Source organism: Bos mutus, chromosome X (assembly GCF_027580195.1).
Source record: "Bos mutus isolate GX-2022 chromosome X, NWIPB_WYAK_1.1, whole genome shotgun sequence".
Classification (NCBI taxonomy): domain Eukaryota; kingdom Metazoa; phylum Chordata; class Mammalia; order Artiodactyla; family Bovidae; genus Bos; species Bos mutus.
In genome coordinates this window covers 1373258-1397977 of record NC_091646.1, presented here as the reverse complement: position 1 = coordinate 1397977, position 24720 = coordinate 1373258, and the positions used below count along the sequence as shown (strand labels likewise).

General features: G+C 48.3%; 1 protein-coding gene across 1 annotated transcript; it reads left to right on the top strand.

The window, feature by feature from the left end:
* Positions 1–315: 315 nt before the first annotated feature.
* On the top strand, positions 316–16911 carry UTP14A (UTP14A small subunit processome component). The gene is made up of 15 exons (XM_005908290.3): positions 316–394; positions 1330–1408; positions 2245–2315; positions 2791–2855; positions 4587–4729; positions 5023–5178; positions 9569–9688; positions 9787–9881; positions 10467–10590; positions 10673–10750; positions 11211–11601; positions 13378–13775; positions 14490–14683; positions 14813–14912; positions 16473–16911. The coding sequence occupies exons 1-15, from the start codon at positions 369–371 to the stop codon at positions 16743–16745; spliced, it is 2313 nt and encodes a 770-aa protein (XP_005908352.2). The 5' UTR covers positions 316–368; the 3' UTR covers positions 16746–16911.
* The last annotated feature ends 7809 nt before the right edge of the window (positions 16912–24720 follow it).

Genomic DNA, 24720 nt, shown 5'->3' with positions numbered 1-24720 from the left:
TCTCCTTTTGGATCAGGCAGAGCCACGAAGGCTCAGCCAGGTCCCCGACAGCGAGGCACACTCGTGCTAACCTCACCCGCCCGGGCCGCCTGGAAACCCGGGCCAGGGAAGACGGACGCGGACGCGTCAAAGAGCTGAGAGGTGGGTGGGGAGAGCAGAGCTCCACCCGCTGACAGGATTTTTCCTCCAGACTCCCGATTCCCCGCGGGCGCCTCCCAAACTGCTTAGTTCCTTGCACACCTCGGGGCGGGCCGGAAGTGACGCCACTAGTCGCGCGTGATTGGCGGAAGCCTAAATTGCTTTGCGGCCGGTACGGAAATCTTTCCTTTCGACTTCCGCTCCTGGTCCATGTGAGACAGGCTGCTGAGATGAACGCGAACCAGGCTGCGGAGAGGTGAGGGGTAGCGATCCGGGGCGGGGAGGGGGGAGGGCAGGGTCTGAGCCTCGCTGGGGGTCGGTTTTCCCGGCTCTCGAGAAACAGAGGCCATCTTTTAGCTGGCGACAGTTGTTCCCCTCCCAGGATCTCACCATTCGTTACTGTTTCCATGATCCATCCTTTAAAGCCCTATTAATTTAATTCGCCCCCTCCGCTCTCCATCTTCTTAGTCTCATCCCTGTTGATCCTGTTGCGGTTTCTCCCGCTCCAGAGAAGTTAATATGTAGCACTTTCCTCATCACGTGACTCCTTTTGATGCCGCTGGTGCGGAGCGTTTCCGCCTACTGCGCAGGCAGTGACTTTGTTCTAAACTCGCCTTATCTTGGAAACCTTTGTTAATTGGAGTCATCCACGACATTTTAATTAAAGTGCCTGCTTTGCTGAGCAAGCTCCAGCGGCTTTCTTCCAATTCCCTGTTTTTCGATTTCGGAGAACAAGTGATCAAGATGTCACTTTTGAGTAAGCAGCACCTATACAGGTGTCTTCCATGTGGCGGATGCTTAGAAATATTAATGGTGAAGTTGCCTTGCCTCAAGGGGCAGCAACAGCATCTTCTGCCACCTTACCTAGGGTCTGACATTTTTATAGCCTCCCAGAGGTCCGTGGGAAATGCAGTGCTAATCAGTCACTGAAGAGTGTTAGATCTTTCCATTTTCATGCAGTTCTGTATGGGTATTACTAACACTGCTCACCTTTTAACAGGTGATGCCTGCCTTCTGCAGTCCAGATTTGATGTCTTGGAAAACTTCCAAAGATGCTCAATACTACTTGGTTTGCACCTCTTCCAGGGGATAAGACTATTCTGTACTGAGAACTGAAGTTATGTTTTAGAGATCATTTCAATATAAGAAAAATTCCTTCAAGTGATAGTATTTCTCTTTTATCTCCTTTAGCAACCTTCTGGCTTCGAACCAACAGAAAGAACTAGAGGATTTGCCAAAAGACTACCCCTTGAGCACCAGTGAAGATGAGGTGAGTGACACCTGCCAAACTGCCTTCTCCAGTTCCCTTCTGTTTCAAAATTAGGGTAAAGGGCACACTTCATGGAAGGAAAAGGGGTGGCAACATTGTTTATACTTGTTCAGGTCTCACAAATAAATTAGTTACAATTTTCCAAATTAGAGCATTCCTACTAAACCTAAGCCAAATGGCATAAAGCAAAGAAGTGATTACCTTAGGACATGCCCTGCTAATTAAAACACAAAATAAATCAAGATAAAGCATAGATGCTCACAAACACAGTTAAAGCTGCCTAAAGCTATGGCAGCTTGATGCTGAGATGCTAAGTGTAGTGTCTGGGGAGGGGGCTCAGTGGTGCCACTTGGAGTGTGTGTGCCATATGATTTCCCTGTTTCCAAGTTTGGATTTCCATAGAGAGTTACTTGATTTTCTGACTGAAATATACACATGCATAATTAAGCTGGGCAGCTGCTATAGGAATTCCAGCTCTTTATTCTCTTGAGAAAACTACTTAGATTGGCTTTTTTATGTCAAGGTTCCCATGTCAGATTACACTATATATTCTATACAGAAATATTATTCTCATGGCACTTTTCTTAAAACCAGTTAAGACAGAAGCATGGCATTAGCTCCTGGTTACTTAGGATCTATATTCCTTACAGTTGGGAAATTTCGGTTTTTGAAGCAGTTCTTCCTGTTTGAGCTGGAATGCCTGCACGCCAGACCTCATCTGATTTCCCAGTTCTCCACTGACCAAAAGAATGGGAGATTTTATATGGGCCTCAATTTCCATACTGTCTTTTCCCTCCCCTCATCAATCTGATGGTTCTTCCTTTTTCTGTTTCCAGGGGGACAAAGATGAAGAAAGAAAGCATCAGAAGCTTCTGGAATCAATCAGTTCACTTAATGGAAAGGATAGGTAACATTCCCTTCAATATGGACATTTCTAACTAGCTGATTCCATGGGACTTATCTGCAGCTAACATTCAGTGCCGAAGACAACATTTTTCAGCATCATTCTTAAGAGCATGTACTTTGGAGACTGTAGGTAAATCCTCTGCACATCGGCTTCTTCAAATAGAAAATAAGATTGACATGTCCCAAAGTCACTCGAATAAGTGGCAGATAGGGTATTCATATCCAGACATGTTTGAATCCAAGTCCAATACCTTTTTCACTATGCCTGCCTTGCATTGCCTTGTGTTTTTGAGAGGCTGTTTTCATTAAGAGATGGTTAAACTACTGGGTCCAGCTTAGGAATAGATTTCCTGGTTATTTTGTGACAAAACCTAATTCTAGAATAAATATGAAACGAAAGCATTGTTTGAAGAGAGGTGTTTGTTCCCCAGCAGACTGTATCCATTCTTTATGTATTCTGTTTTGCTTAATTTCAGGCAGAAATTGGCTGATAGGTCTGAGGCTAGTCTGAAGGTGTCAGAGTTCAGTGTAAGTTCTGAAGGTAAGTTAACAAAGGAAACTGTCTGCATGGACCTTGTGGAATTCCAAAAGCATAATGGTCTACTTCCCCTTGGTGCCCTCTTTCCAGCTATTTTTGATGTGGTTAGTGAATCATACCATACATACTTACCCATGAGTGAATGAAGAAGGGTAATCGGATGCTCTTGAATTTCTTCCATTTCTAAAAGAAAATGAAAAGGCCACAGTCAAGATCTGCCATAGAGCTTAATGAGCTAACTGTATCTAAGGTTTTTTTTTCCCTTATGCACGCTCACCCAAGAACCAATTTTTACCCCTAGGTGGGGAAATGGTATCACCCCAATTGAGAATATATGATCTAATAAATAACAGAGTTGAGATTTTCACTTGACACTGAGTCTAGGTGCCAAATATTTCCCACTGTATTCACAACTTAGGCAACCTGAATGAGTTAGGCACTTCTAGTAATCATTAATGTAACCTTTCAGCACTGGTAACAATGTATTCTCCCAGGCTTACCCATTCAGCAAATACTGTACCTCTACTATGTATGAGTTTCAGGATTGGTTTAGATACAGAGTAAAGAATAAGTGATGGACCTCCTGGGGCTTACATTCTAAGGCAGTGAAACAGTAAGTGAATTATAACAAAATGATACAGTCAGGTGACTAAGCGGCTACTTTCCTTTGGCTAGGCATGAATGAAATCCCTCTGAAGAGGCAAAACTTAAACTGAGATCTGAATAACAAGAAAAGTCAAGCATGCAGAGACAGGGAGTAGTGTTCCAGGTGAGGGACCAGCTGGTGCAAAGGCACTGAGAGAGATAACATGGTCAGCATGTTTGAAGAAGAGGAGCAAGGTCAGTGTGGCTGGACCATCCTCCACTTAAGGATAACTTGAGGTTGGAGAGGCAGACAGGATGGTGGTTTAGTCACTAAGAATCGTGTCCAACTCCTGTGATCCCATGGATTGTAGCCTGCCAGGCTCCTCTGGGGAGAAGGCAATGGCACCCCACTCCAGTACTCTTGCCTGGAAAATCCCATGGATGGAGGAGCCTGGTAGGCTGCAGTCCATGGGGTCGCTAGGAGTCGGACACGACTGAGCGACTTCACTTTCACTTTTCACTTTCATGCATTGGAGGAGGAAATGGCAACCCACTCCAGTGTTCTTGCCTGGAGAATCCCAGGGATGGGGGAGCCTGGTGGGCTGCGGTCTGGGGGTCACACAGAGTCAGACACAACTGAAACGACTTAGCAGCAGCAGCATCAGGCTCCTCTGTCCATGGGATTCTCCAGGCAAGAATACTGGAGTGGTTTGCCATTTCCTTCTCCAGGGGATCTTCCCAACCCAGGAATCAAACCTGTGTCCCCTGCATTGCAGGCAGATTCTTGACCCACTGAGCTGTGAGGATGATGGGGAGTCATTGGAGGATTTTCTGCAGGATCATGACATCCTGTGATTTACAGTTTCAAAACACTGGCTGCTGTGTGAAGAATGAATTCCAGTGGGCAAGCGTGGAACCAGAAAGACCAGGAGAAAAGCAAATGATTGTTTTAAATAGTTTTCTGTCTTCTACACTTCAACATGTTTGGGGATGTAGGAAAGCAGTGCCATCACACTGGCTAGTGATGGAAGTAAGAGGGCTATTCCTGCTTCCCTGCACACCTGCCTGGCTACCAGCACTTTCTGCTGAGGTGATGCTGAGGTTTTGCCTCACTTCTCAGTCTGACCAGAAAGTTTGGCCTTTCTACAGGATCAGGAGAAAAGCTGGTCCTTTCAGATCTGCTTGAGCCTGTTAAAACTTCATCCTCATTGGCTGCTGTGAAAAAGCAGCTGAATCGAGTGAAATCGAAGAAGACTGTGGAGCTACCACTTCACAGAGAAGAGATTGAGCGGGTAAGTCAAAGAAAATGTGGTCCACTAAGGGGAAGAAACTGACCAAAAAAAAAAAAGGGCAAGATGAGAAGCGAGAAAGGCCTGAGAAGTGGGAGGGGGGCAAGTTGTGGTTGCCTCACCTTGGAAAAGATTAAAACTAATCTCAGGGCAAGTGCAGTCCTGAGAAGTAAGTAAGCAAGAGCTAATCTCTAGCATCCTGACTCTTACATGGCCTCCTAATTTCCTGCTGGTTCTTTTGAGTTTAATGCTTCAATTCGTGGCTCTTTCTTTCTGTGTGCTTTTGCCTGTTTCAGATCCACAGAGAAGTGGCATTCAATAAAAGCTCCCAAATCCTCTCCAAATGGGATCCTGTCGTTCTGAAGAATCGGCAAGCAGAGCAGCTGGTTTTTCCCCTGAGCAAGCCCCAATCAGCCTTTGCTCCCATTGAACATGTGGTCAATGGCTGGAAGGTTAGTGCCCCTTGAAAGGTGAGGTCACACAGCATGGACATTGCAGAGCCTGCAGTTGGTCTCCTTAGACATGTTAAGCAGGAATGGCAGCTGTGGTCATTTTAGTTGAGTGATTAGAAAGGTTGAGGGGGCGGGTGGGAGAGCAAGGTTCATAGGCGGTAGGTAGCTCACCCTTCCTCAGCTTGGAGTGTCCCCTACGTGGTTGTTGTTGTTTAGTCCCTGAGTTGTGTCCAACTCTGCCGCCCCATGGACTGTAGCCTGCCACACTCCTCTGTCCATGGGGTTTCCCAAGCAAGAATACTGGAGCAGGTTGCCATTTACTTCTCCAGGGGATCTTCCCAACCCAGGGATCGAACCCACGTCTCCTGCAGTAGCAGGCAGATTCTTTACCACCAGGGAGCCCTCCTCCCCCACATACACATGATTATCTCCATGTTTTTGTGTGACGACGTCTGATTTGCCAATAGAGAAGGAACATCATGATGTTTTCTTTTTCACACCCTGGTTTTTTAAAAGCTTTTACAGCCAGCATTCTGATCTGGGGAGAGTTAGGAACCTGGCAGCATTAATGATGCCTTAGGCGGGATATATGAGCAGCAGGACCAAAGTTTACTTGAAAAGGAACACCACATTAAAATACAGCAGATTGGTGATAATGACTAGAATCTTAGCAAGTAACTCATTATGACTGAGCTGCAGAAAATAAAAATTATATTTTAGAGCTTGGTTTCCCAAACACTGATCTCAGGCAAATTTTTCAATCATCTGAACTGTAAGGATAATTGTGAATATGGTGGTGTGGGGTTGTCAGCTATTTTTTATTATGAAGTTATTCTTTCCACTTTAAAGGTGTTAAAATAGCTTATCTGTTATGAAATGGTGGTGGTGGTAAATGATGGGTCCAGAGGTGGAACACTAGTTATGCCAATGGCAAAATTAAAAAGTTAGTAATCCCATGTTGTACCTGAAGTGTCAGTGTTTAGTCTGAACAACTTCAGAACAGCTAGCCTTTCTTTTCCAATACACCATTGGTTATGGAGTCTATAAGGGGGTGTTCTGTCTTCAGCAGAAAGATAGTCCAAAACAGCAGTGCCCAAACCCTGGATAGATGGTTTCTCTGCTTTCTGTAAATCCCAAAATGGGGTCGTATGTGTCAGGAAGTTGAGATAATTAAAGCTCATCAAAGTAAACATGGCTTGCCGCCATAGCTAGACATTGAGCAAGGTGTTGCTTATTATGGAGATAAACTCTGTTTCTGATGTTGTTATTGAAAGTCACCACCATTCTCTTTCTAGGATGCTTCCTTTTCCACATGAAAATGAGATCAGGTTTAAAGTGTGGCTGCAGGATGGAAGGGAGACTTTAGGAAAAAAATTTTAAGAGGTAATACAATTTGCAGGATTTGAAAATAAGTATAGAAGAAATGTAGCATTTGACCCTACTCCTGTCCCCCATCTGCTCATTTTTACCCCCATACTCCCACCCAGAGGTCACTACTCCTACAAGTTATTTGTTCTTCTTAAATTAAAAATTTTATGGATATATTTATGTTTATCTCACTTTTTAAAATCAAAAAAGTAGTAGTAATCTACTCCACACTGTTCTGCACCTTGCTTCTTCCAAATGCTGGTGTGATCTTGGAGGTGGCAGGCAAATGCCGAATTGGTCAGTAAAGATGAGATGGTGGGGGAGGGGGTTGCACTGAGAATGGTGCAGCCAGTCTGAAGTTCATTTTTGAGAAATTATACCAGCATGGCACAGAGAAGTCAGGAGGTCCTTGGTGGCTAGTAGCACCTTAGAAGGCAGAGCCCAGGGGCTAGCAGTATACTAGTATTCGTGGAAATAAAGAATCTAAAAAGTCAGCACTTACAGTTTTGGTCCAGCTACCTAAAATTCCATTTGACTCTAGCTGAGAAGCATTAAAGGGGATAATGTGTGAGAAAGCATTTGTAAACGGCAAAGTGCTAGAAATGAGGTAAGGTAACTTACCACCCACTTCCTTCTTCCCTCCCCTAGCAGCTGGCACCATCATTTCCAGAAGTGTGCTCCTCAAAACCTTCCTTTCTCAGTGTGCCTGGGGGTGGGGCTGGGGGGTATTGGCAGGGTCTGGTTGCTAGAATATAGCACATGCCGCTCTGAGAGTTGGGCAGACCACAGTGTACGCCAGACAGCCTTTTAAATGCTATGAAAAGATGGTAAAGAAATCCTTTTGACTTAGAGGACAAACTAATTTTATTAATCAAATCCACTGAATTTTAAACTTTACAAAAATGAAGTAAACCTTGTCAGCTGATGAGGAACATGCTTTGGAAAGAGCTGGTCCCTGTTCTGTTACCCTCTTCCCTACTACCTTCCTGAAACTTCTTTCAGAATGAATTAGTGAGGGGCTTCCCAATGGCCACATCCCAGGTCCTCTGCGTCTTCAGCCTATTTGACACCATTAACATATCGTGGTTAAAACTGCTGCCTTGGAACATAGGCTTGCTGTTGTTTTCGTGTCTGTTTTGGTTTTTATCTGACTTTCTTAGTCCTTTTTTATTCTTGGGCTGTAAACATGGTACAGATCACTGTCAACTCCTGATTTCCGGACGCGTGTTCCACATGACTCACAGGCCTCACCTGGGTCTCCCCTGTGCCCCTAAACTTGACACACGACGAAGTACGCCTAGTATTTCCCTTCCCCAGATGCTTAAACTGTACTATGACCTTCATGCTGTACCTCAGTCGGTGACATAACTCCTCCCCTCAACTGCCAGCCCACGCAGGGGGTGAGTCCTGTAATTCTGTCTCACAGCCCTGGTTCCTTGTCTCATTTTCATTTGACACTTTCATAGAACCCCTTACACAGTCACCAGGCTTTTCTCTCCAAAACACAGCACCAGTTGTCACTTTTCTGCTTAAAATCCTTCAAAAGGCTCTCCACTTACAGAATAAGACAGAAGTACCTGGCATCTTAGCTATACTGGACAGTGCATTGTTCCCAACATATCTTTCCCTTCTCTAGATCTGTGTTTTGCTTATACACATGTCTCCCTTTAGATTTTTTTCCCCTCCTTGTAGAATTGTGCTGATGCCTCAAAGCCTAATTCAAAAAGTCTCTTCCTTCCCCAAGCCTACCCCATCTCCTAATCAGAATTGTTCCTTCCTCTGTGATTACTCCTATGGACTTTTAACCCATCATGTTGGTGATGGTACAGTGTATCTTTCCTCTGAAAGGCTATGAGCTCTCTGAGGACAGGAACTATCTTAATTAATTGTGTATTCCTAGCACCCCACACAAGTGCCTGGAATGTAGCTACAATCAATAAGTGTTTGTAAATTGAATTGAATCAGAGGGAGATTACAACACTGTAATATAAATCATTTTCTAGCCTGTGATTGGTCACTACTGCAAATACTAAAAGTGGAAGTGCACCTTTACTATTTAGTAGAATAGTTGTACGGTTCTGTCAGGGTAGTGTAACATGGGATGATGTGTGTTTATGCATTTGTCCAGATATTTGTAAGTTTAACACTGACTGTGATATATATGGTGTTTCAAGAAAGCCACATAAAATATGCGCATGAGGTTTGAAACTGGCTCTTGCCCAGGGCTATCTTTATGCCTTGCCAAAGTGTACCATGACATGATCAGCCTGATTATTTTAGCCATCCTTACAATATCAGTCAAGCAGCAAATGGGGTCTTTTGTTGACATGTGAAGTCACTGGTTCACAGTCCATTTCGTTTCATTAGCGTAGACACCACCTAGCATGCAAAGTTATCTGGAAAGTGAAGCATCAGAGCCAAGTTAAAAATTGACTAGAGTTAAATTTGAACTGTCAGGAAGCAGGCTAATTACCTGGAAGTCATTTTGTTAAAGGCGGTGTCTTTTTGTGCTCATCTTAAGACCTAACCTCCCCTTTCCTCTATAAATATTCTTAAAGGGAGGCTAATACAGATCTGAGGTCCCTAACTTTGTGTTAAGAGTAATCTGCTTCAAATATACATAAGAATTCAGGGACCATTTTGTTTTGCAATTCTGTAGACTGACAGTTTGGTACTGCTGTTCCTCTGTCCTGCAGACATTTACCTTAAGAGCATCCTGCTTTGATTCTTAAGAGAATGGTATTGTTTTATATATATTGGTCATCTGAACACAGAGTGATTCCCTCGGTAATATTAGAGAGTAACCTCAGAGGCCCCTTGCTGAAGTTACCTTAAATCAGAATAAAATGTAAGGCTTTATCTGCACCCTTGAACAGCAAGCCTAGAACCCCCTTCTTTTGCTGTAACAGCCCATCCTGTCCAGTTTGTGATTCCAGTCACTGTGTAGATGGCCAAAGGATTGTAAAGAGGGAGACTCTAGGAGCATGACTTAAGACTTAGAGTGTTCTGTTACCTCCTTAAGGCAGGAACTCCCCTGGAGCAGGAGATTTTTAATCTTCTCCATAAGAACAAGCAGCCCGTGACAGACCCTTTACTGACTCCCGTGGAAAAGGCCTCTCTCAAAGCTATGAGCCTGGAAGAGGTAAGTGTGCTAAGCCCTTTGATCCACCCAGGCATGCTCTGTTTCTCCCGGCATTTACCATCAACCCTAGGGGTTACTGTAAATGTCATTCGTTGTAGGTAAAGATGCGCCGAGCAGAGCTTCAAAGGGCCCGGGCCCTGCAATCCTACTATGAGGCCAGGGCTCGAAGAGAGAAGAGAATCAAAAGCAAAAAGTAAGGAAGCCCCTGTGAACCAGCCTTGGGTTCCATGGGAAAGTGGCATGGCTAATCACAAGTCCTTAGGAGAGAACCTTTCCCATGGCAGCTGTGGGGTCCTGTAGGAAAAGTCCCAAAGAGGAGTGACGGGCCTCTTTTTTCCTCAAACCAACCTCAGAGAGTTTTGCCTGCTTCAGTGGTGCCTGCTCCTCTCTCTTTGGCTTTCCATCTTGAATTTGCTAAAAACAGGACTGTCAGTTACTTTGACTTCCTTCCAGGGCATCATGGAGTGGTTCTGCTGAATGAGTTCTGACTTCAACAGCTATGAAGCCAATAGGGCTTCCTTCCTGCCTTTTTTGCCTTTTGGGATCATGTTCTGCTCTTCCCTTGTGCTTGTGCTCTAGAAGCAGAGGGGATTCATTTGTGGAGGTCTGCCCTTGGGGGCTGCAGGGACTGAGGGTCCCACCAAGCCTCGCAGGTCTAGCTCTGTGATGTCCAGTCCATCCCTGGCATTAGGAGACCCCTCGTGTGATGGGGGCACTTACATGTGTGGCACCAGTGGTTCAGCTGTATCTCTTCCCTCATACCTCTCTCACCCTATAGGTATCACAGAATTCTGAAGAAAGGAAAGGCCAAGCAAGCCTTAAAAGATTTTGAGAAGTTGCAGAAGGTCAATCCTGCTGCAGCACTAGAAGAACTAGAAAAACTTGACAAGGCCAGAATGATGGTGAGGCTGCCTCTGGCCCCCAACCCTTGAACCTGCTCTCCCTAGAAAGCAATAAGGAGCTCACTGTGCCCTTTCTTTCCAGGAGCGAATGAGCCTTAAGCACCAGAACAGTGGGAAATGGGCAAAATCAAAGGCAATTATGGCCAAATATGACCTGGAGGTAAGACACCGTCAGAGTGAAAGGAGATACGGAATTAAAGGAAAGAAAGGCAAAGCAGTCCATAAGGATGCTAGCAGAAGCAGAGTTGGGGGAAAAAAAGCCATGTGGATGAATGGAAAACCAGGAATCTAAAAAGGCATCAGAAAATTTCTAAGGCAGAGAGGAAAATTATGTGCAGTCCTAGGAGAGATGAAAGGGAAGCAGCACCAAAGGCAAGTCCAGTTAAAGAAGAGAGGAATTGTGTGTTAAAAAAAAAAAAAAAACTTGTTTCACATGTCGATTCCTTGAGGACAAAGAATTTGTCTTGCATTTTGTTCCATACCTGTTAACACAATGGTGTATAAGCAGTTTAAACGGTAGGTACCAGGAAGATTGAGAGGAGGCAGCTCTGAGGAGTGGACTGGGAGAGGTGTGACTGTGGTCACTAATGACAGGCGCTCGTGCTATGACTTTCCCCCAGGCTCGCCAGGCTATGCAGGAACAGCTGGCCAGGAACAAAGAGCTGACGCAGAAGGTCCGGGCGGCCTCTGAGAGTGAGGAAGAGGGGGAAGGCCAGGAGGAGGAGGAAGAACCTCTTGTCCCTGACCTGGTGAATGAGGTGCAGATAAAGGCAAATGGACTGAACCCCTGGATGTTCCGGAATCACTTCATTGATGCCAAAGAGGCTGAGGTCCAGAAAGACCTGGAAGATCCTGCTGAGCCTGAAGCCCAGGAGACTTCTGAAAGTGAGGAAGAAAAGGCAGTGGTGGAGGAAGAAACTCTCTTGAAAGAATTTGAGGAAAGGCGATCACTTAGACAGAAGTCTGAGCTCAATCACATGGCAGAGCCTGTGCACAGACGTGTAACAAAGGGTGAGCAGTGGTACACCACAGGGGGGTGCTGCCTGGTGTTGGTGCTCTTGGCCAACTGAGAGGAAAACTGTGCCCGCCCACCCGCGCTGCAGAGATTAGGCTCTAGGGCCTTTCAAGAGAGTGCCATGGGTCCCTGAAGAGAAAATACATTTGTAATGACCGTTTTTCTTCAAAGGCATTTCATAAGCGGGCATCCGCATGGCTCTAGAGTATGTGTTCAGTCTTCAGAAAGACAGAAGTGCGCCATCCTTGAAGGAGGGGCGGGAGTTGACATCACTGGGACCCGCAAGCCAGAGAGCGGTGCATGTGGTGGGCTGGCAAATCTGAAAATCGTTCACACCCATAGGCGCGAAGGTGTATTTTGAGATCTTATGAAATGTCTTCAGATCATCACTGCAGTTGTCTGCTTTGTTTGGGGAGGAGGAGTGGCATTTTTAGCGCTCTGTTAATGCTGGTTGATATGTTGATGTGCGGTGCGACTTTCTTGATAGGAATGAATGACTGACTACAAGGTACAGGGTAAATTAGAATTGTTAGCCCATGCTCAGACTCGAGCATATTATATATATTTGCATATTATATGTATTAGCAACCTTGGCACCCTTGAGGCAGGTTGGAGTTTGCATTCTGGGGACAAAGCAGGGTGTTACAAAGCCTGCTCAGGAAACTAACTGCACTCAGAAATCACCTGGTCTGGTTAGATTCTCAGGTCCAATTATATTTCCTATAAGAATAATGAATGCATTTACATGACAACAAGATTCTGTTTTTCCATGGTTTAAAAAAATTTTTTTTAGATCTGTTGTTTAGAATGTATTGGGGGACCTTTACTTGGGGTTTTCAGCTAAAGAGTTCGAGGGTTAGTAATTATAAGCAGTCACTTCTGAGAGGATTGTAGAAAGCACTAGCCACGGGCCAGGATGGTTCCTCCCAGACCCCTAGTGAAATATATCAAATAGTTGGTTGTGGAATGGAAGGTAGATAAGAGATGTGGGTTCGATCCTTAGGTCAGGGAGATCTCCTGGAGGAGGACATGGCAACTCAGTCCAGTATTCTTGCTTAGAGGATCCCATGGACAGAGGAGCCTGGCAGGCTACAGTCCATGAGGTTGCAAAGAGTCTGATATGACTGAAGCAACTTAGCACATGCAGATGATAAATATGAAAGATCTCAAACTTTGGGGAAATAGTATCCTAAAATAGTGGGAAGGCATGGACCCCAAACAAAACAATGCTGGATACAGTTTTTACAAGTAGAAAATTACAATGTAAATTACAAATAGGATGTCACAGTTTTTAGAAATTACAAATAATATTGTGTTGACCAAATAGTTCATCGGGTTTTCCCCGTAAGCTGCAGTAGAAAAATCTGAGCGTTTTGGCCAACTCAATAAATGACAACAAAGTTGCTTTTAGAAGCCAGTTGCTAAAACAGCTTTTTTAATAAAAATGTGGAATTTGGAGTGATCCTCCCAAGTAGAGCCTACTCTCTGGGCAAATTAAGCCACAGCTCTACTTATACAGAGTCACTGGCAAAGCTGGGAACAGGACCCAGAACATCTGCTTCCTAACATGCTGCATTTAAGTCCTAAACTCCATTGCCTGTGACTTGACAGGTAGTGAACTCACCAGGAGATCCAATGAATGGCATCTTGTCTTACCCATTTGTCGTCATTAGCCTGTCTCCCCTGGTGCCCCATGCCCAGCAAGAGGTCAATAAATGCTTGTGAGACACCACCCACCTTACTTTTCTGACACCTTTCATTGCTTCCTGCAGATCCTAGCAGCCAGGAGGTGCTGTCCGATTTGAGGGCACTGTGTCAGAAACTCAGCACGGAGAACCATCAGTCAGGGAAGCAAGAACTGAGTTCAGCGAGGACAGCTCAGAGAGAGGAACCTGCCAGGGAGGAAGAGGAGCCCATGTTGCTGCAGAGGCCAGAGAGAGCTCGGACTCTGGACGAGCTGGAGGAGCTGGGCAGAGAAGGGTGTGTTGAAAACGAGGAGCTTCCCAGAACTGCAGTAGAAGGGCTGCAGTTGGAGAAGAATCTAAGTAATCATATTGGCGCCCCCAAGGAGAAGAAAAGGAAGGAGCAAATGATTGATCTCCAGAACCTCCTAACCACAAAATCGCCTTCCGTGAAGTCCTTGGCAGTTCCCACAACCGTACAGGAGTTGGTGAGCAGAGCCAGGGTCACGGGGGGAATCAGAGCTGGTGTGGAAAGTGTCCTTCCTGCATGAGCAATAGAATCGAAAGTTTTGTGCTGGGGGGGCACATGGCGGTAGTTGAGAGGTCCGGAGTAGTATTGCCAGGCTGGTCCCAGCGACAGCTTAATAGATGAAAATGTGTGAGTGCCGCTGAGACTCCCTCATCTTAAATTCTGAGCCACCACATCCTCCCTGGGGTGACTCTAAAGCCCTCACAGGACAGAGGGACTCATTCAAACCTCTGGCCAGATGCCAGGCAGGACAACTCAAAGGTGAGTGAGTTTTGCTCTACTCAGTGGGATTTCAAATGGTCTGGGGCTCCCTGATTAAGTCATTGAAACTGCTCAAGTGAGGAGCCCTGGCACCTGTCTTTTCAGGGATATAAACTGAAGGACTCCCACATTCTGGCCAGGCCCACTTGGAGCTCCCCCTCCTGACACTGACTGGTTCCTTCCTCCACCCTACAGCTTCCTTCTTGAAAGTTTTAAATCGTGTCCTATGATAATGAGCTAGGGATATTTACCCTAGAGAGATCAGAGCTTGGTTGGCTGCCGATTGGTTTGTAGCGCAAGACCGTCGTTGTTCCGCACTTCCCCCTAGAGGGCGCTAAAATGTCACAACCAACCATCTTGCCACAAACCTTGGCTCAGAAGGCAAGCCGTAACTGTTCTTGTTTCTTCCCAGGAAGATGAAGAAGAGAGAGATCAAAGGCAGATAATAAAGGAAGCTTTTGCTGGGGATGATGTCATCAGAGATTTCTTGAAAGAGAAGAGGGAAGCTGTGGAGGCGAGTAAGCCAAAGGACCTGGACCTGACTCTGCCTGGCTGGGGCGAGTGGGGTGGTATAGGCCTGAAGCCCAGTGCCAAGAAGAGACGCCGGTAAGAACAGGAAAGAAACCCCATTAGAAGAGCACCAGGTTCTCCCACTTCACCCTCATGTGTCCTCTCTGCCCTTTTGACTAAGTCCTTAATGCTCTTAGTCAGACACCCTGCTGTTCTGCTTTCCAGGTTTCTCATTAAAGCCCCTGAGGGTCCTCCAAGGAAAGACAAGAATTTGCCAAACGTGATTATCAATGAGAAGCGGAACACCCATGCAGCAGCTCATCAGGTGAGGGATAGAGAGCAATTTAGCAGCCTCCTCTTCCGCTGCCGGGCTCTCCTCCTTGGGAGGAGTGTTCTAGTGCTCTGTGGTCAAGAAGGGTGTGTGATCTTGACCACAGATCAGATCTATTCTTATTTTCACTGGCTCTGAGATGAATAATTCCCCAGATTGACTCTGCTGTTTTAATTACTGGGTGGGTGGGTTAAAACTGAATCTTTGTAGCATTGGTGAGGCCCCCAAATTTGCATTTCCAGCCAATACCCCAGTAAATGCTGATGCAAATGGGTCTGACAAAACTCAGAGTTGCTATTCTTCAGGCTTGTGCTTATAGTCCAGGTAATGTTTGGAGTTTAGGTTTAACCTACATCCTAAGAAAAATGACCAACTTGTTCAGGACAGTGAAAGGATGTAAAACTGTATCATATGATAATGAGCTAGGGATGTTTACCCAAGAGAAGAGCAAACTTGAGCACCATCATGGCCTTCAACTCTATTGAAGGCTTTCATGTGGAGTGCAGCCACATAACATAGAAGTTCGAGGAAAGGCAGGATTCCCATTCAAGGAAAAACCTTCTGCTGGTCCAAAGAGAGAAGGGATTGCTCTGGGGGTGTGAGCATGCATAGAGGGGACTTGGGAATGAGATGGGACTCAGTGACCTTTACATTCCCTTCAGTTCTGAAAATCTATGACCCTGAGATCTACCCTAGTCAGTTTAAAATTCAAATAAGTTGTATTTTTCATTCTAAAGAGGGGGGAGCTATTTAATAGGTACAGAAGAGAGGAGAAAAATATGATTTCAATAATACTCTGTCAACCCCACTAAGACCCTCCCTTAACCTAAAGAATCTGTGTCCTTCACCACCACCAGGACTGCCTGAAAGTACTCAAGCTTCTCTTTGAGTGTTCCATTGAGTATCTCCAGAGACTACTGATTGTAACTTCCCCCTTTTTCTGCTTATGTCTTTTTCCTCCTCTTTGGCCTTTGGGGAAGCATTTAAAGATTATTTAAGTCTGAAACCAGCACTTTGGTGGAATGCAAAAGAGTCCTGGGCAAAGAAATGAGACTTGGGAAGAGCATGAAGCTGAGTGTAGTAGCTTGGTGGAGTTCAGGATTTGGGAGTAAATCTTTGGGTTCCTTAAAACATCAATGCTATGAATCAAGGGGGGGAAAAGGAGGGGGATGGAGAGGCACAGATAAACCAGTACTCAGATGTCTGGTAGTCACAATGCTTTATAGGAAGACCCACTGGGGGCCAGCAACCCTGCAGCTACTTAGTGTTCCTCTTGCCACAGGGGCCTTGTTGGGATGGTTTTTCATCCCTCCATTGTTGGGCAAGCTTGGGGGAAGGGAGTTTCTGATCCCAATTAGGCCCCTCCCAAGTGTCATCAAGCAGCTTGGCACTCCTAAGGTTGGATGGGTGCGTGGGCATACCTTGGCCGCTCGGTAGCTCCACTCACCACGGCCATCATGTAGGACTGAGGCTTATGTGCTAAACCTACCTGGCCAGCTGCCATTAGAGTTTACAGCCTTGGATCAGGCCAAGTCACTCTGCCTTCTTTTCCAGGTGCAGGTGCTTCCACATCCATTCACACACCATCAACAATTTGAAAGGACCATCCAGACCCCCGTAGGATCTACTTGGAACACCCAGAGGGCCTTCCAAAAGCTGACCATGCCCAAGGTTGTCACCAAGCCAGGCCATATCATTAAGCCTATCAAAGCAGAGGATGTGGGCTACCGATCTTCCTCAAGGTCGGACCTCTCTGTCATACAGAGGAATCCAAAACGACTCTCCATACGTCACAAAAAACACCTGGAGAATAACTGTGTGGATTGAATTGCTGAAGTAGTGACACCTTAGTGCCGGGAACCAATAGCCCTGACTGTTCCTCCACTGGCCTGGTTTTACTTGGAGCTGCAAGATGATTCCAAAACAAGCTTAGCACACCATGGGTGTAGTTAAGCCACATTTTAGAAATAAAGGCATTTTTATCTAACTGGAATGTTTACTATGTTGTTATTTTCTTACCAAGGACTAAGTTGTCCTAAATTGGACTGGAGGGAAGTTACCCTAGCCTATGACCTTAAGTCCATGTCAGATATAACCATAAATAATCAGCTTAATAAGTCAGAGAGAGTAACTGCTGCTAAGTTGCTTCAGTCGTGTCCGACTCTCTGTGACCCCATAGACGGCAGCCCACCAGGCTCCCCCGTCCCTGGGATTCTCCAGGCAAGAACACGAGTGGGTTGCCATTTCCTTCTCCAATGCATGAAAGTGGAAAGTGAAAGTGAAGTCGCTCAGTCGTGTCCGACTCTTCACGACCCCATGGACTGCAGCCTACCAGGCTCCTCCATCCATGGGATTTTCCAGGCAAGAGTACTGGAGTGGGGTGCCAATGCCTTCTCCGAGAGATAGTAACTAAATACTGTATATTCTCAACCTCTGAACCTAGCAGCAGTATGCACAAATCAGACAATTGGATTCTGCTCTGGGCTAGTTCTGGGCTTCCCACGTGGCACCAGTGGTAAAGAACCTGCCTGCCAATGCAAGAGATGTAAGAGACACAGGTTTGATCCCTGGGTTGGGAAGATTGCCTGGAGGAAGGCACTGCAACCACTCCAGTATGGAGAATTTATGTGTGAGCCTCCCAGCTCACAGGCTGCAGTCTAGAGTAGTTAGCACTTTTAGTCTTACTTTATAGATGAGGTAAATGAGCTTTCAGAAATAAAGCTCTATTCCTTTTACTTCCTAATGAAGGGCCAACTCCTCACCATTGTTTATGATTTATTCAGGCGTTACTTTGTTATATGGCAGTTCATGGTCAGCTTCTCAGCTCTGAGGAACCTGCCTTTCTTTGGATGACAATATGTATCAAAAGGGCCCCTGCAGCCAGAGATTCCTAACAAGAAGTTGGAGAAACCCCCTCTGATACGGAAAGGACATAGCCACTAGGGCACTTCACCTACTGTCTTGGAGATAGGTCCCCACAGCCTTTTTAGACCTTTTCAATTTTTATGTCACAATCTTATGAGAACTTTAAATTATGAACCCTCACCAGAAAAACACAAACACCTACACCATTTTAAATGCAGCTTCAGGAGCTTTGCAGACATTTGCAATTCTGGGTTAAAAGTTCTTCCCCTCCACGAATTTTCTTTTGCAATTCTCCCCACCAGTATGGCTCTTTTTTTCTGAGCCCATCACTCCCCAAGTCAGTTTCTACCTCAATGGTAACTAGTCACAATGCCTTTATTTTATAGGTTTAAGATTGCAGTTAGTGACCGAGTAAGCACTGGGACCCTAGACTTAACTCTGAAGCCAAAAGCCACGCCACACATGTCTCAAATTCCCAGTGGCAGCTGTGGACCCCGGCTAACACTGATCATCCTCTCAAGAACCTGCCCGGTGCTAGGAAGGGAACTGAGTATGTTGATCGTGTTCAGAGCTCAAGGGTTATTTTTATATTATCCACCGGTTTGAAATTATCTGCGATCCACTTGCTGGCGGACACTGCCTGTATGGAGGAATGGGGGACCCCTGCCAATTCCTGCCTCTCTTTAAGAGACCTTAACCTTCTCTTGCACTCTTTTGAGCACAAAGCTCCCACTTCTGTCCCACCCACCCCCCCAAAATCGAAGCACCCAATCAAGTGCCCCCAGTAAACGGCCAATCCCTTTCTACTTTCTCGGGACCCTCCTCAGCGCCGTGTGCTCCCCGCGGCCCACGAGTGATGCAAACGACCCTATCCTTCCAAGGGGAGGGCAGGCGCTGGAACGTGCTATAAACGACTCCCACTCCCTGCCTTCCAAGCCCCCAAACGGATTCGATTGTTGTTCCTTGGGGCTTTTTTTTTTCTTTTCTTCCTCCGAACCTCCGAAGTGTTCTCCCTTCCCATTGGCCAGAGCTGCCCCTTGACGCCACCCTGGCCTTGCTCGCTGATTGGTCCATTCTGGATGTGCCCAAGCCTTTTTCCCAGGGTGTGGCCCCCCCCGCCCCCAACAGGGTTCTGACCCCTGGCTCCTCCCTTCCCTCCCAGCCCCCCTCTCTGTTCCGAATGGTACCGCCCTGGCTCGGCTCCCCCACGGCCCAGGCCCCTGCCCTTAGGGCCCCCGGACGGGGCGGGGCACGCTGGGGACGGGCAGAGGGCGGTGGTGGCGCCTTCCTGCCGAGCCCGAGACCGCCCCCGCCACCCTTCTGCAGCCCTCGTAGGTCCCACTTTCCCCTGGGCAGTTTTCGTCCAGCCTCAGTAGTCCCGTCCCGTCTGTGCGGCCCCCACCGTGGTCTTTAGGTCATCCCGATCGGCAGCGTTAAATCGCTGCCCTCAGCGCTCCACACACGCCCATCCGCCTCCACCCTCGGGTTCTTGCAGCACTCTCTCCCCGCGTCTGCTCACCCTTCCTCCCAAGCCCGCCGAAGCCCCGGCCCGCCTTCCTCGCGTACTGTCCTTCCCCAGGATCCCCCTCCCTGTGTGTGGCCCTTCCTCCCAGCGGCCTCCCCTTCGCGGCTTCCCCTCCCCTTCGTGGCCAGCGTGGTGGAGCACTCCAGGCCCACCCCGCCTTTCTCCGTACCCCGCGCTCCCTTCTTATGTTGTCCCTTCACGTCCCTCGCTAAGTCCCTCCCTCCTCAGCCCCCCCCCTCACCACCCGTACACACGTACCCCTCCCTCCGAGGCGTCCCCCGGCGCCCCTCCCCTACCCCCGCTTGTCCACGCCCCTCCCACCCACCCCGTCCTTTTGTCTCCTCTTTGGTCTCTAAGTCCCCCGCCCCTCCCTCACTCCCGCCCTTGCTCCCCGCGAGCACGCTCTTATCTTCCCCGGGTCCCGGCGTCCCGCCCCCTGGCCGCGCCCCGCCGGCCCCCTCCCTCCCGCGGCCCCATCTCCGCCCTCGGCGCTCCGCCCTCCCCCCCGCGGCTCCGGGCCCGCCAGCCCGGCCGACCTCCCGGGTTCCCGGCTCGCTCCTCCCGCCGCCGCCGCCGCCGCCGCCGCCGCCGCGGCTCCCCGACCCACCTTTCCCGGGCCGGCGGCTCGCGCCTCAGCGCAGTTCCCCCCCGCACACACACGCACTCCCTCCGCCTCACTTCGCCCGGGCGGCCCTGCGGTGGCCCGACCCGAGAGGCGCGCAGCCTGCCCTCGGGGGAGCCTCGGCGTCCCGCGGCCACGGGCACCTCTCGGGCGGGCGCACCGCTCGGGAGCGCGAACCCAGGCCAGGTCGCTCCCCTACCCACCCAGCCCGGCCCCCGGCGGCCGCCCGGGACGCAGGCGCCCGTCGAAAGTGTTTGAGGGACCCGGTGGGCCGCGGCGTCTCCCGCAACCGGGGCCTGGCCAGTGCGCCGCAGGGACACGCTGCGACCTGACCGACCGGGATGATTTTACCCGGAGCTTCCTCCCGGCTCCCGCCTCAAACCTGTCCCTTCAACGCGCACAGCGGGGACTCGGCGGCGAGCGGGATGAAGTGGGAGGGGGACTGTCCCGAAAATACCCTGAGGGACCTTAGCAGGGGACCGTAAGGCTCAGAGAGGCGAGGGCCAGTGACACTCCCCGGCCACCCAAGGAGAAAGGGCGAGCCCACGACGATCGCCTCGGCCCCCGCCTCCCAGTCCCGGGCTGCCCACCTCGCGGCGTAGAGCGATGTTGTCTCTAGCCTTTTGTATCCACCCCACTCGCGTGGAGCACTGAAATTAAATCTCAGTCGGACGGGAGACGCGGCTCAAGAGAAGAGAAAACCCAACTACAGGCCAATGGGCACTTAAAAAAAAATTCTATCCTGCGATGCCCACGTTGAAGGCGTTTCCTCGCCTGAACCTCTCCCCCCACCCCACTCCCCATTCAGTCTTACCTATTTACCCACTAGACTGGAAGCTCTTTGAAGGGGGCCCTGTTTATCTCTGTGGCTCCCTCAATGGATCCCTTGTGATCGACGGACAAGTGGATGTATTTGTTACCTGCCCGCATTTGGGATCTGTCATTATCGTGTGACTTAAGGTTGTAAACTCGGGAGGGACAGGACCGGGTCCGGATTACTAACTCGTGCCAGGCACAGCATGATGCCCAGAGAGATGGGCCATCAACGTTTTTTGAGACTGGTGTAGTTAATTATGCAGGAGGCAGATGCCTACCTCCTCCTAGTCCTGAGAACTCCCAGTTCCAGAGTTGGATGCCTGAGTAAGGAAGAAAATAAGGAGCGGCCTTAGTTCATTCCCATTCATAACACTACACTTGTTATCAGAACACATTGGGTGATGTGCCTTTCCAAGACTGAGAATGGGTTTGCAGAGAACCACAAAATTCCCAGTTTAACTCCCATCCCCATCCATTTACAGGTGGAGTTGGGAGGAGGTAGCCAGTTTTTTTTTTTTTTCTCAGTGTGAAGCTAACTGTCCCATATAAGGATCAAACCTATAGCTCTTCATCCATTTACCCCAAGGTCAAACAGAACCCCACTGTGTCAGAGGAAGGAAGCTACAAACAAACCGGACCCAATCAACAGCAGTCAACCCCAGGGGAGGAGGGACAGTGGAAGTGCTCCTTCCTCTCATTTAAGGATGCAAGATTCACCCTGTACTTGGCAGTAGCTTATTTGTAATGTGGTCACTTTAGAGTTAGTCCAGTTCCCTGCCCACCTCACACCCCTGACCACAGTCCAACAGGTCCTCTCTGTCCTTCCTCAGCCCTACACTGTCTTTACCCGAGCCAGCCTGCTCTAAATGGACACGGTCAGCGATCCAAGCAGAAACTCAAGCAGTAACAATTGGACAGTGTCAAGAGAGTCGGACAGAGATGCCTCGGAGCGCCCGGCCTCCTCCTCTGCCTTGGCACAAATGTTCTTATTGTCCTGGAAAGAAATACGAAATTCCCTACCCAGCTGTGGAGGGGGGCTGCTCCAGGGCTTAGCCCCCAAGGACAGAGTTGCTAGCCCAACCCAGTCTCTCTGCCCCCTAACTCTTGATAATGGAACAGTCACCATCTCTCTTCCTTATCCTAGTCAAGACTGGCCCCCTGGACCATTTGTCCCCCTCACCAAGGAGATTAAGGAAAGTGGGGCTGGAGCTCTACATGAGGAGATTACTACACTGTTCCAAAGTTCTCTTTAGGGACCGTTAGCACACCAAAATACATATTTGGAAAATACCCACAATTAACACTGGAAGAAAAACAGTAAACACAGTGTCACTTTGCCAGGCTCAAGAGTTTTGTTTTGTTTAAATGCTAATGGCCTCAAATGGGGAGCAGCATCCATCAGTTAAATAAACAAGCCATTAGACCGAGACTACAAGTGTCAACACATGACTAATCTACTAATTGGGAGAAGGCATCACCAGTCAGAAGCAAAGCATGCTGGGGACTGTGGAGCGGGCTGCTAAAGCACACACTACGTGGTTTTAGAGCCCATTAGACCTGAGTTTGAATCCTGTCTCTTCCAGTTGTTAACCGTGTGGCCTTCAATGAGTCAAGTTGCTAAACCTCTCTGAATTTCTGTGTTCCATTCTGTAAAATGGGGACCAGTACAGTACCTGTATCACAGGACTGTTGTGGGGATGAACTGAGATAATACAAGTCAAGTTCTGAGCCTGCCACACCATTAAGTGCTCAATGCCTGTTAGCTATCACTGTTAACAATAAAGTACCTAGCACATGGTATACACTCCAAAAGTGGTAGCAGTGAAGATGAAAAAGAAATGACGTATGGTTGCTAGATAATAGCCATGAAAGGTGAGCTTGGACCCCTGCTGTCCCCAGAACCTCCCAGATACAGCTGGCAAAGGCATGCTGTTGGTTAATTAATTATAACTTCTTAAGGCTATCTTTTTAACTTGGGATTAGCGTCAGTCCTTAATGATCACTGCCCTGTTTCATGGTTGCTGGATTCTAGGGCCTTCTGTCCTGGCACCTGACTAAGAGACTTGAGTTATGCTGGCCTTTCCAAGTGGAGACCAGCCTCGTAGTGTCCTGGGCATCCTTCCCCAGCCAACGAGACCCATCCCGTAGAGAGTACTCTAGGCTGTTCTCGGTTGCCTTCTTCCTGTTGTGTGTCAAGACAGGTGGGGACCACAGTACTGACAGGGGCCAGGGTGAGGACGAAAGGGGTGGGGGGGGACCACAAGATCCTCAGGAGAAATAACTGTGACCCAGTCAAAGTTGGTGGCCTTTGCTTCTTGCCCCAGCCTCTCCTTTTGAAGCCTGCTGTCTTCCCTGTCACCTGCCAAGGAAGTCTGTCCTCAGCCAAATAGTCTCCCTCTTCACCTGCCAGCTCCACTGACACCGCATCTCCCTTTGTCCTTTCCTGTTCCAGGAGAATCTTGCTCTCAGTTTGAAAGGTTGGGAAGTACTGCTTTAGAACGTGCTCTCTCTCTGCACAGGTAAGGAGTTAAGCTAGTAGTGGTTTAACATGCCACTCCCTCCCCAGGTCTTGGAGTTTCTGTAGGAACCTCTTTAATTTGGAAAACAAAGCCTCAAGGTGACTAGAAAAGAATGCAGACAGATGGCAGGGGATTTCTGGGCCTGCAACAGGCCGAGGTGGCCTGGGCAGGAGACATATTTTACCCTTCATTGTCCATGATGCTCTGTTTAGCCTTCTTATAAATTCTACCTTGAACTCTGGGCCCCAAGCAGATCCACCCAACTCCACCAGGCCCTATCCTCTCCAGTTCTACACCTGGAGTACCTCCCACACCCAAGCAACCATGTTATTCATTCCTCAAGCCCCATGCTCCTTCATCCACAGCTCCCAGCTGGAGCCCTGAAATAGGCCCCCTCCAGGCTGGGCACTTCACTAGCCAAAAGCAGATTAACCTGATCAATTAAGCCTTCTCCACAACTGTTTATTGAGCGCTAAGGGGTTAATGTGTTGTCCCTCTAGCCACACCCAACTGGACTGCAGTTCTCAGAGCACACTAGTCAGATCTGTGCCAGAGTCCACGCTGTTGGCAACTGTTCTCTGACTCCGGACCCCTGTAACCAGTGCCCCCCTCCCACCTTGTTCTCTGCAAATCAAATTTCCTTGTTCCAAGGACGAGCCCAACTGTCCCTCCAACCCCCATCCCCCCCACACCCCAGCTCCAGCTCCAGAAAGCTGCTCACCTCTGAAAGGTGTCTCAGGTGAAGCCCAGCACTCAGCAGTCTCTCTTCAAGGGCCTCCTTGCACATTCTGCTGGACAGGTGTACAAGTGAGTTGCTGGCTTGCTGTAAATATGGGATGGATGTAACCTTCTTGTGGACAAGGACTGCTTCTGCTTCATTTTATACTTTGTTTGGGTTTCAAACTTTTCAATTCCCTAGAAAGGACTGGATTGTACAGTGAACCCCCATCACCTAGTTCCCACAGCTATAAAGATTTTGCCTGCTTCATGTTTGTATCCCCCATCCCACTCAAACAGTGCCTAGTACTGCCTTGAACAGCTCTTTCAACAAAGGAGCTGGGACTTGGTGGGTGGGAAGTAGTGGGCATTTAGGTTTCCAGAACAGGTTCCCAGGGGTGATGCAGGCTGGGGGAGCGGGTAACTAATATAGAAAGTTGTCCATGCTTGAGCACCTGTTATGAGCCAGGTTATGAATCGGGCTTCCCTTATGGCTCAGCTGGTAAAGAATCCTCCTGTAATGCAGGAGACCGGGGTTTGATCCCTGGGTCGGGAAGATCCCCTGGAGAAGGGAAAGGCTACCCACCCCAGTATTCTGGCCTGGAGAATTCTATGGATTGTATAGTCTATAGGGTGGCAAAGAGTCGGACACGACTGAGCGACTTTCACATGAGCCATGTGCTTTACGGTTGATCTCATTTCACCCTCCCATTATGGAGCAGGTACTGTTATCCTGAT

Bases quoted from the DNA above. Each gene is read 5' to 3' on its own strand.
- UTP14A (XM_005908290.3), top strand. From the start codon at position 369: ATGAACGCGAACCAGGCTGCGGAGAG. The intron at 9,689-9,786 runs GTAAGTGTGCTA...CATTCGTTGTAG, and splicing joins AAGCTATGAGCCTGGAAGAG to GTAAAGATGCGCCGAGCAGA. The intron at 10,751-11,210 runs GTAAGACACCGT...ACTTTCCCCCAG, and splicing joins TGGCCAAATATGACCTGGAG to GCTCGCCAGGCTATGCAGGA.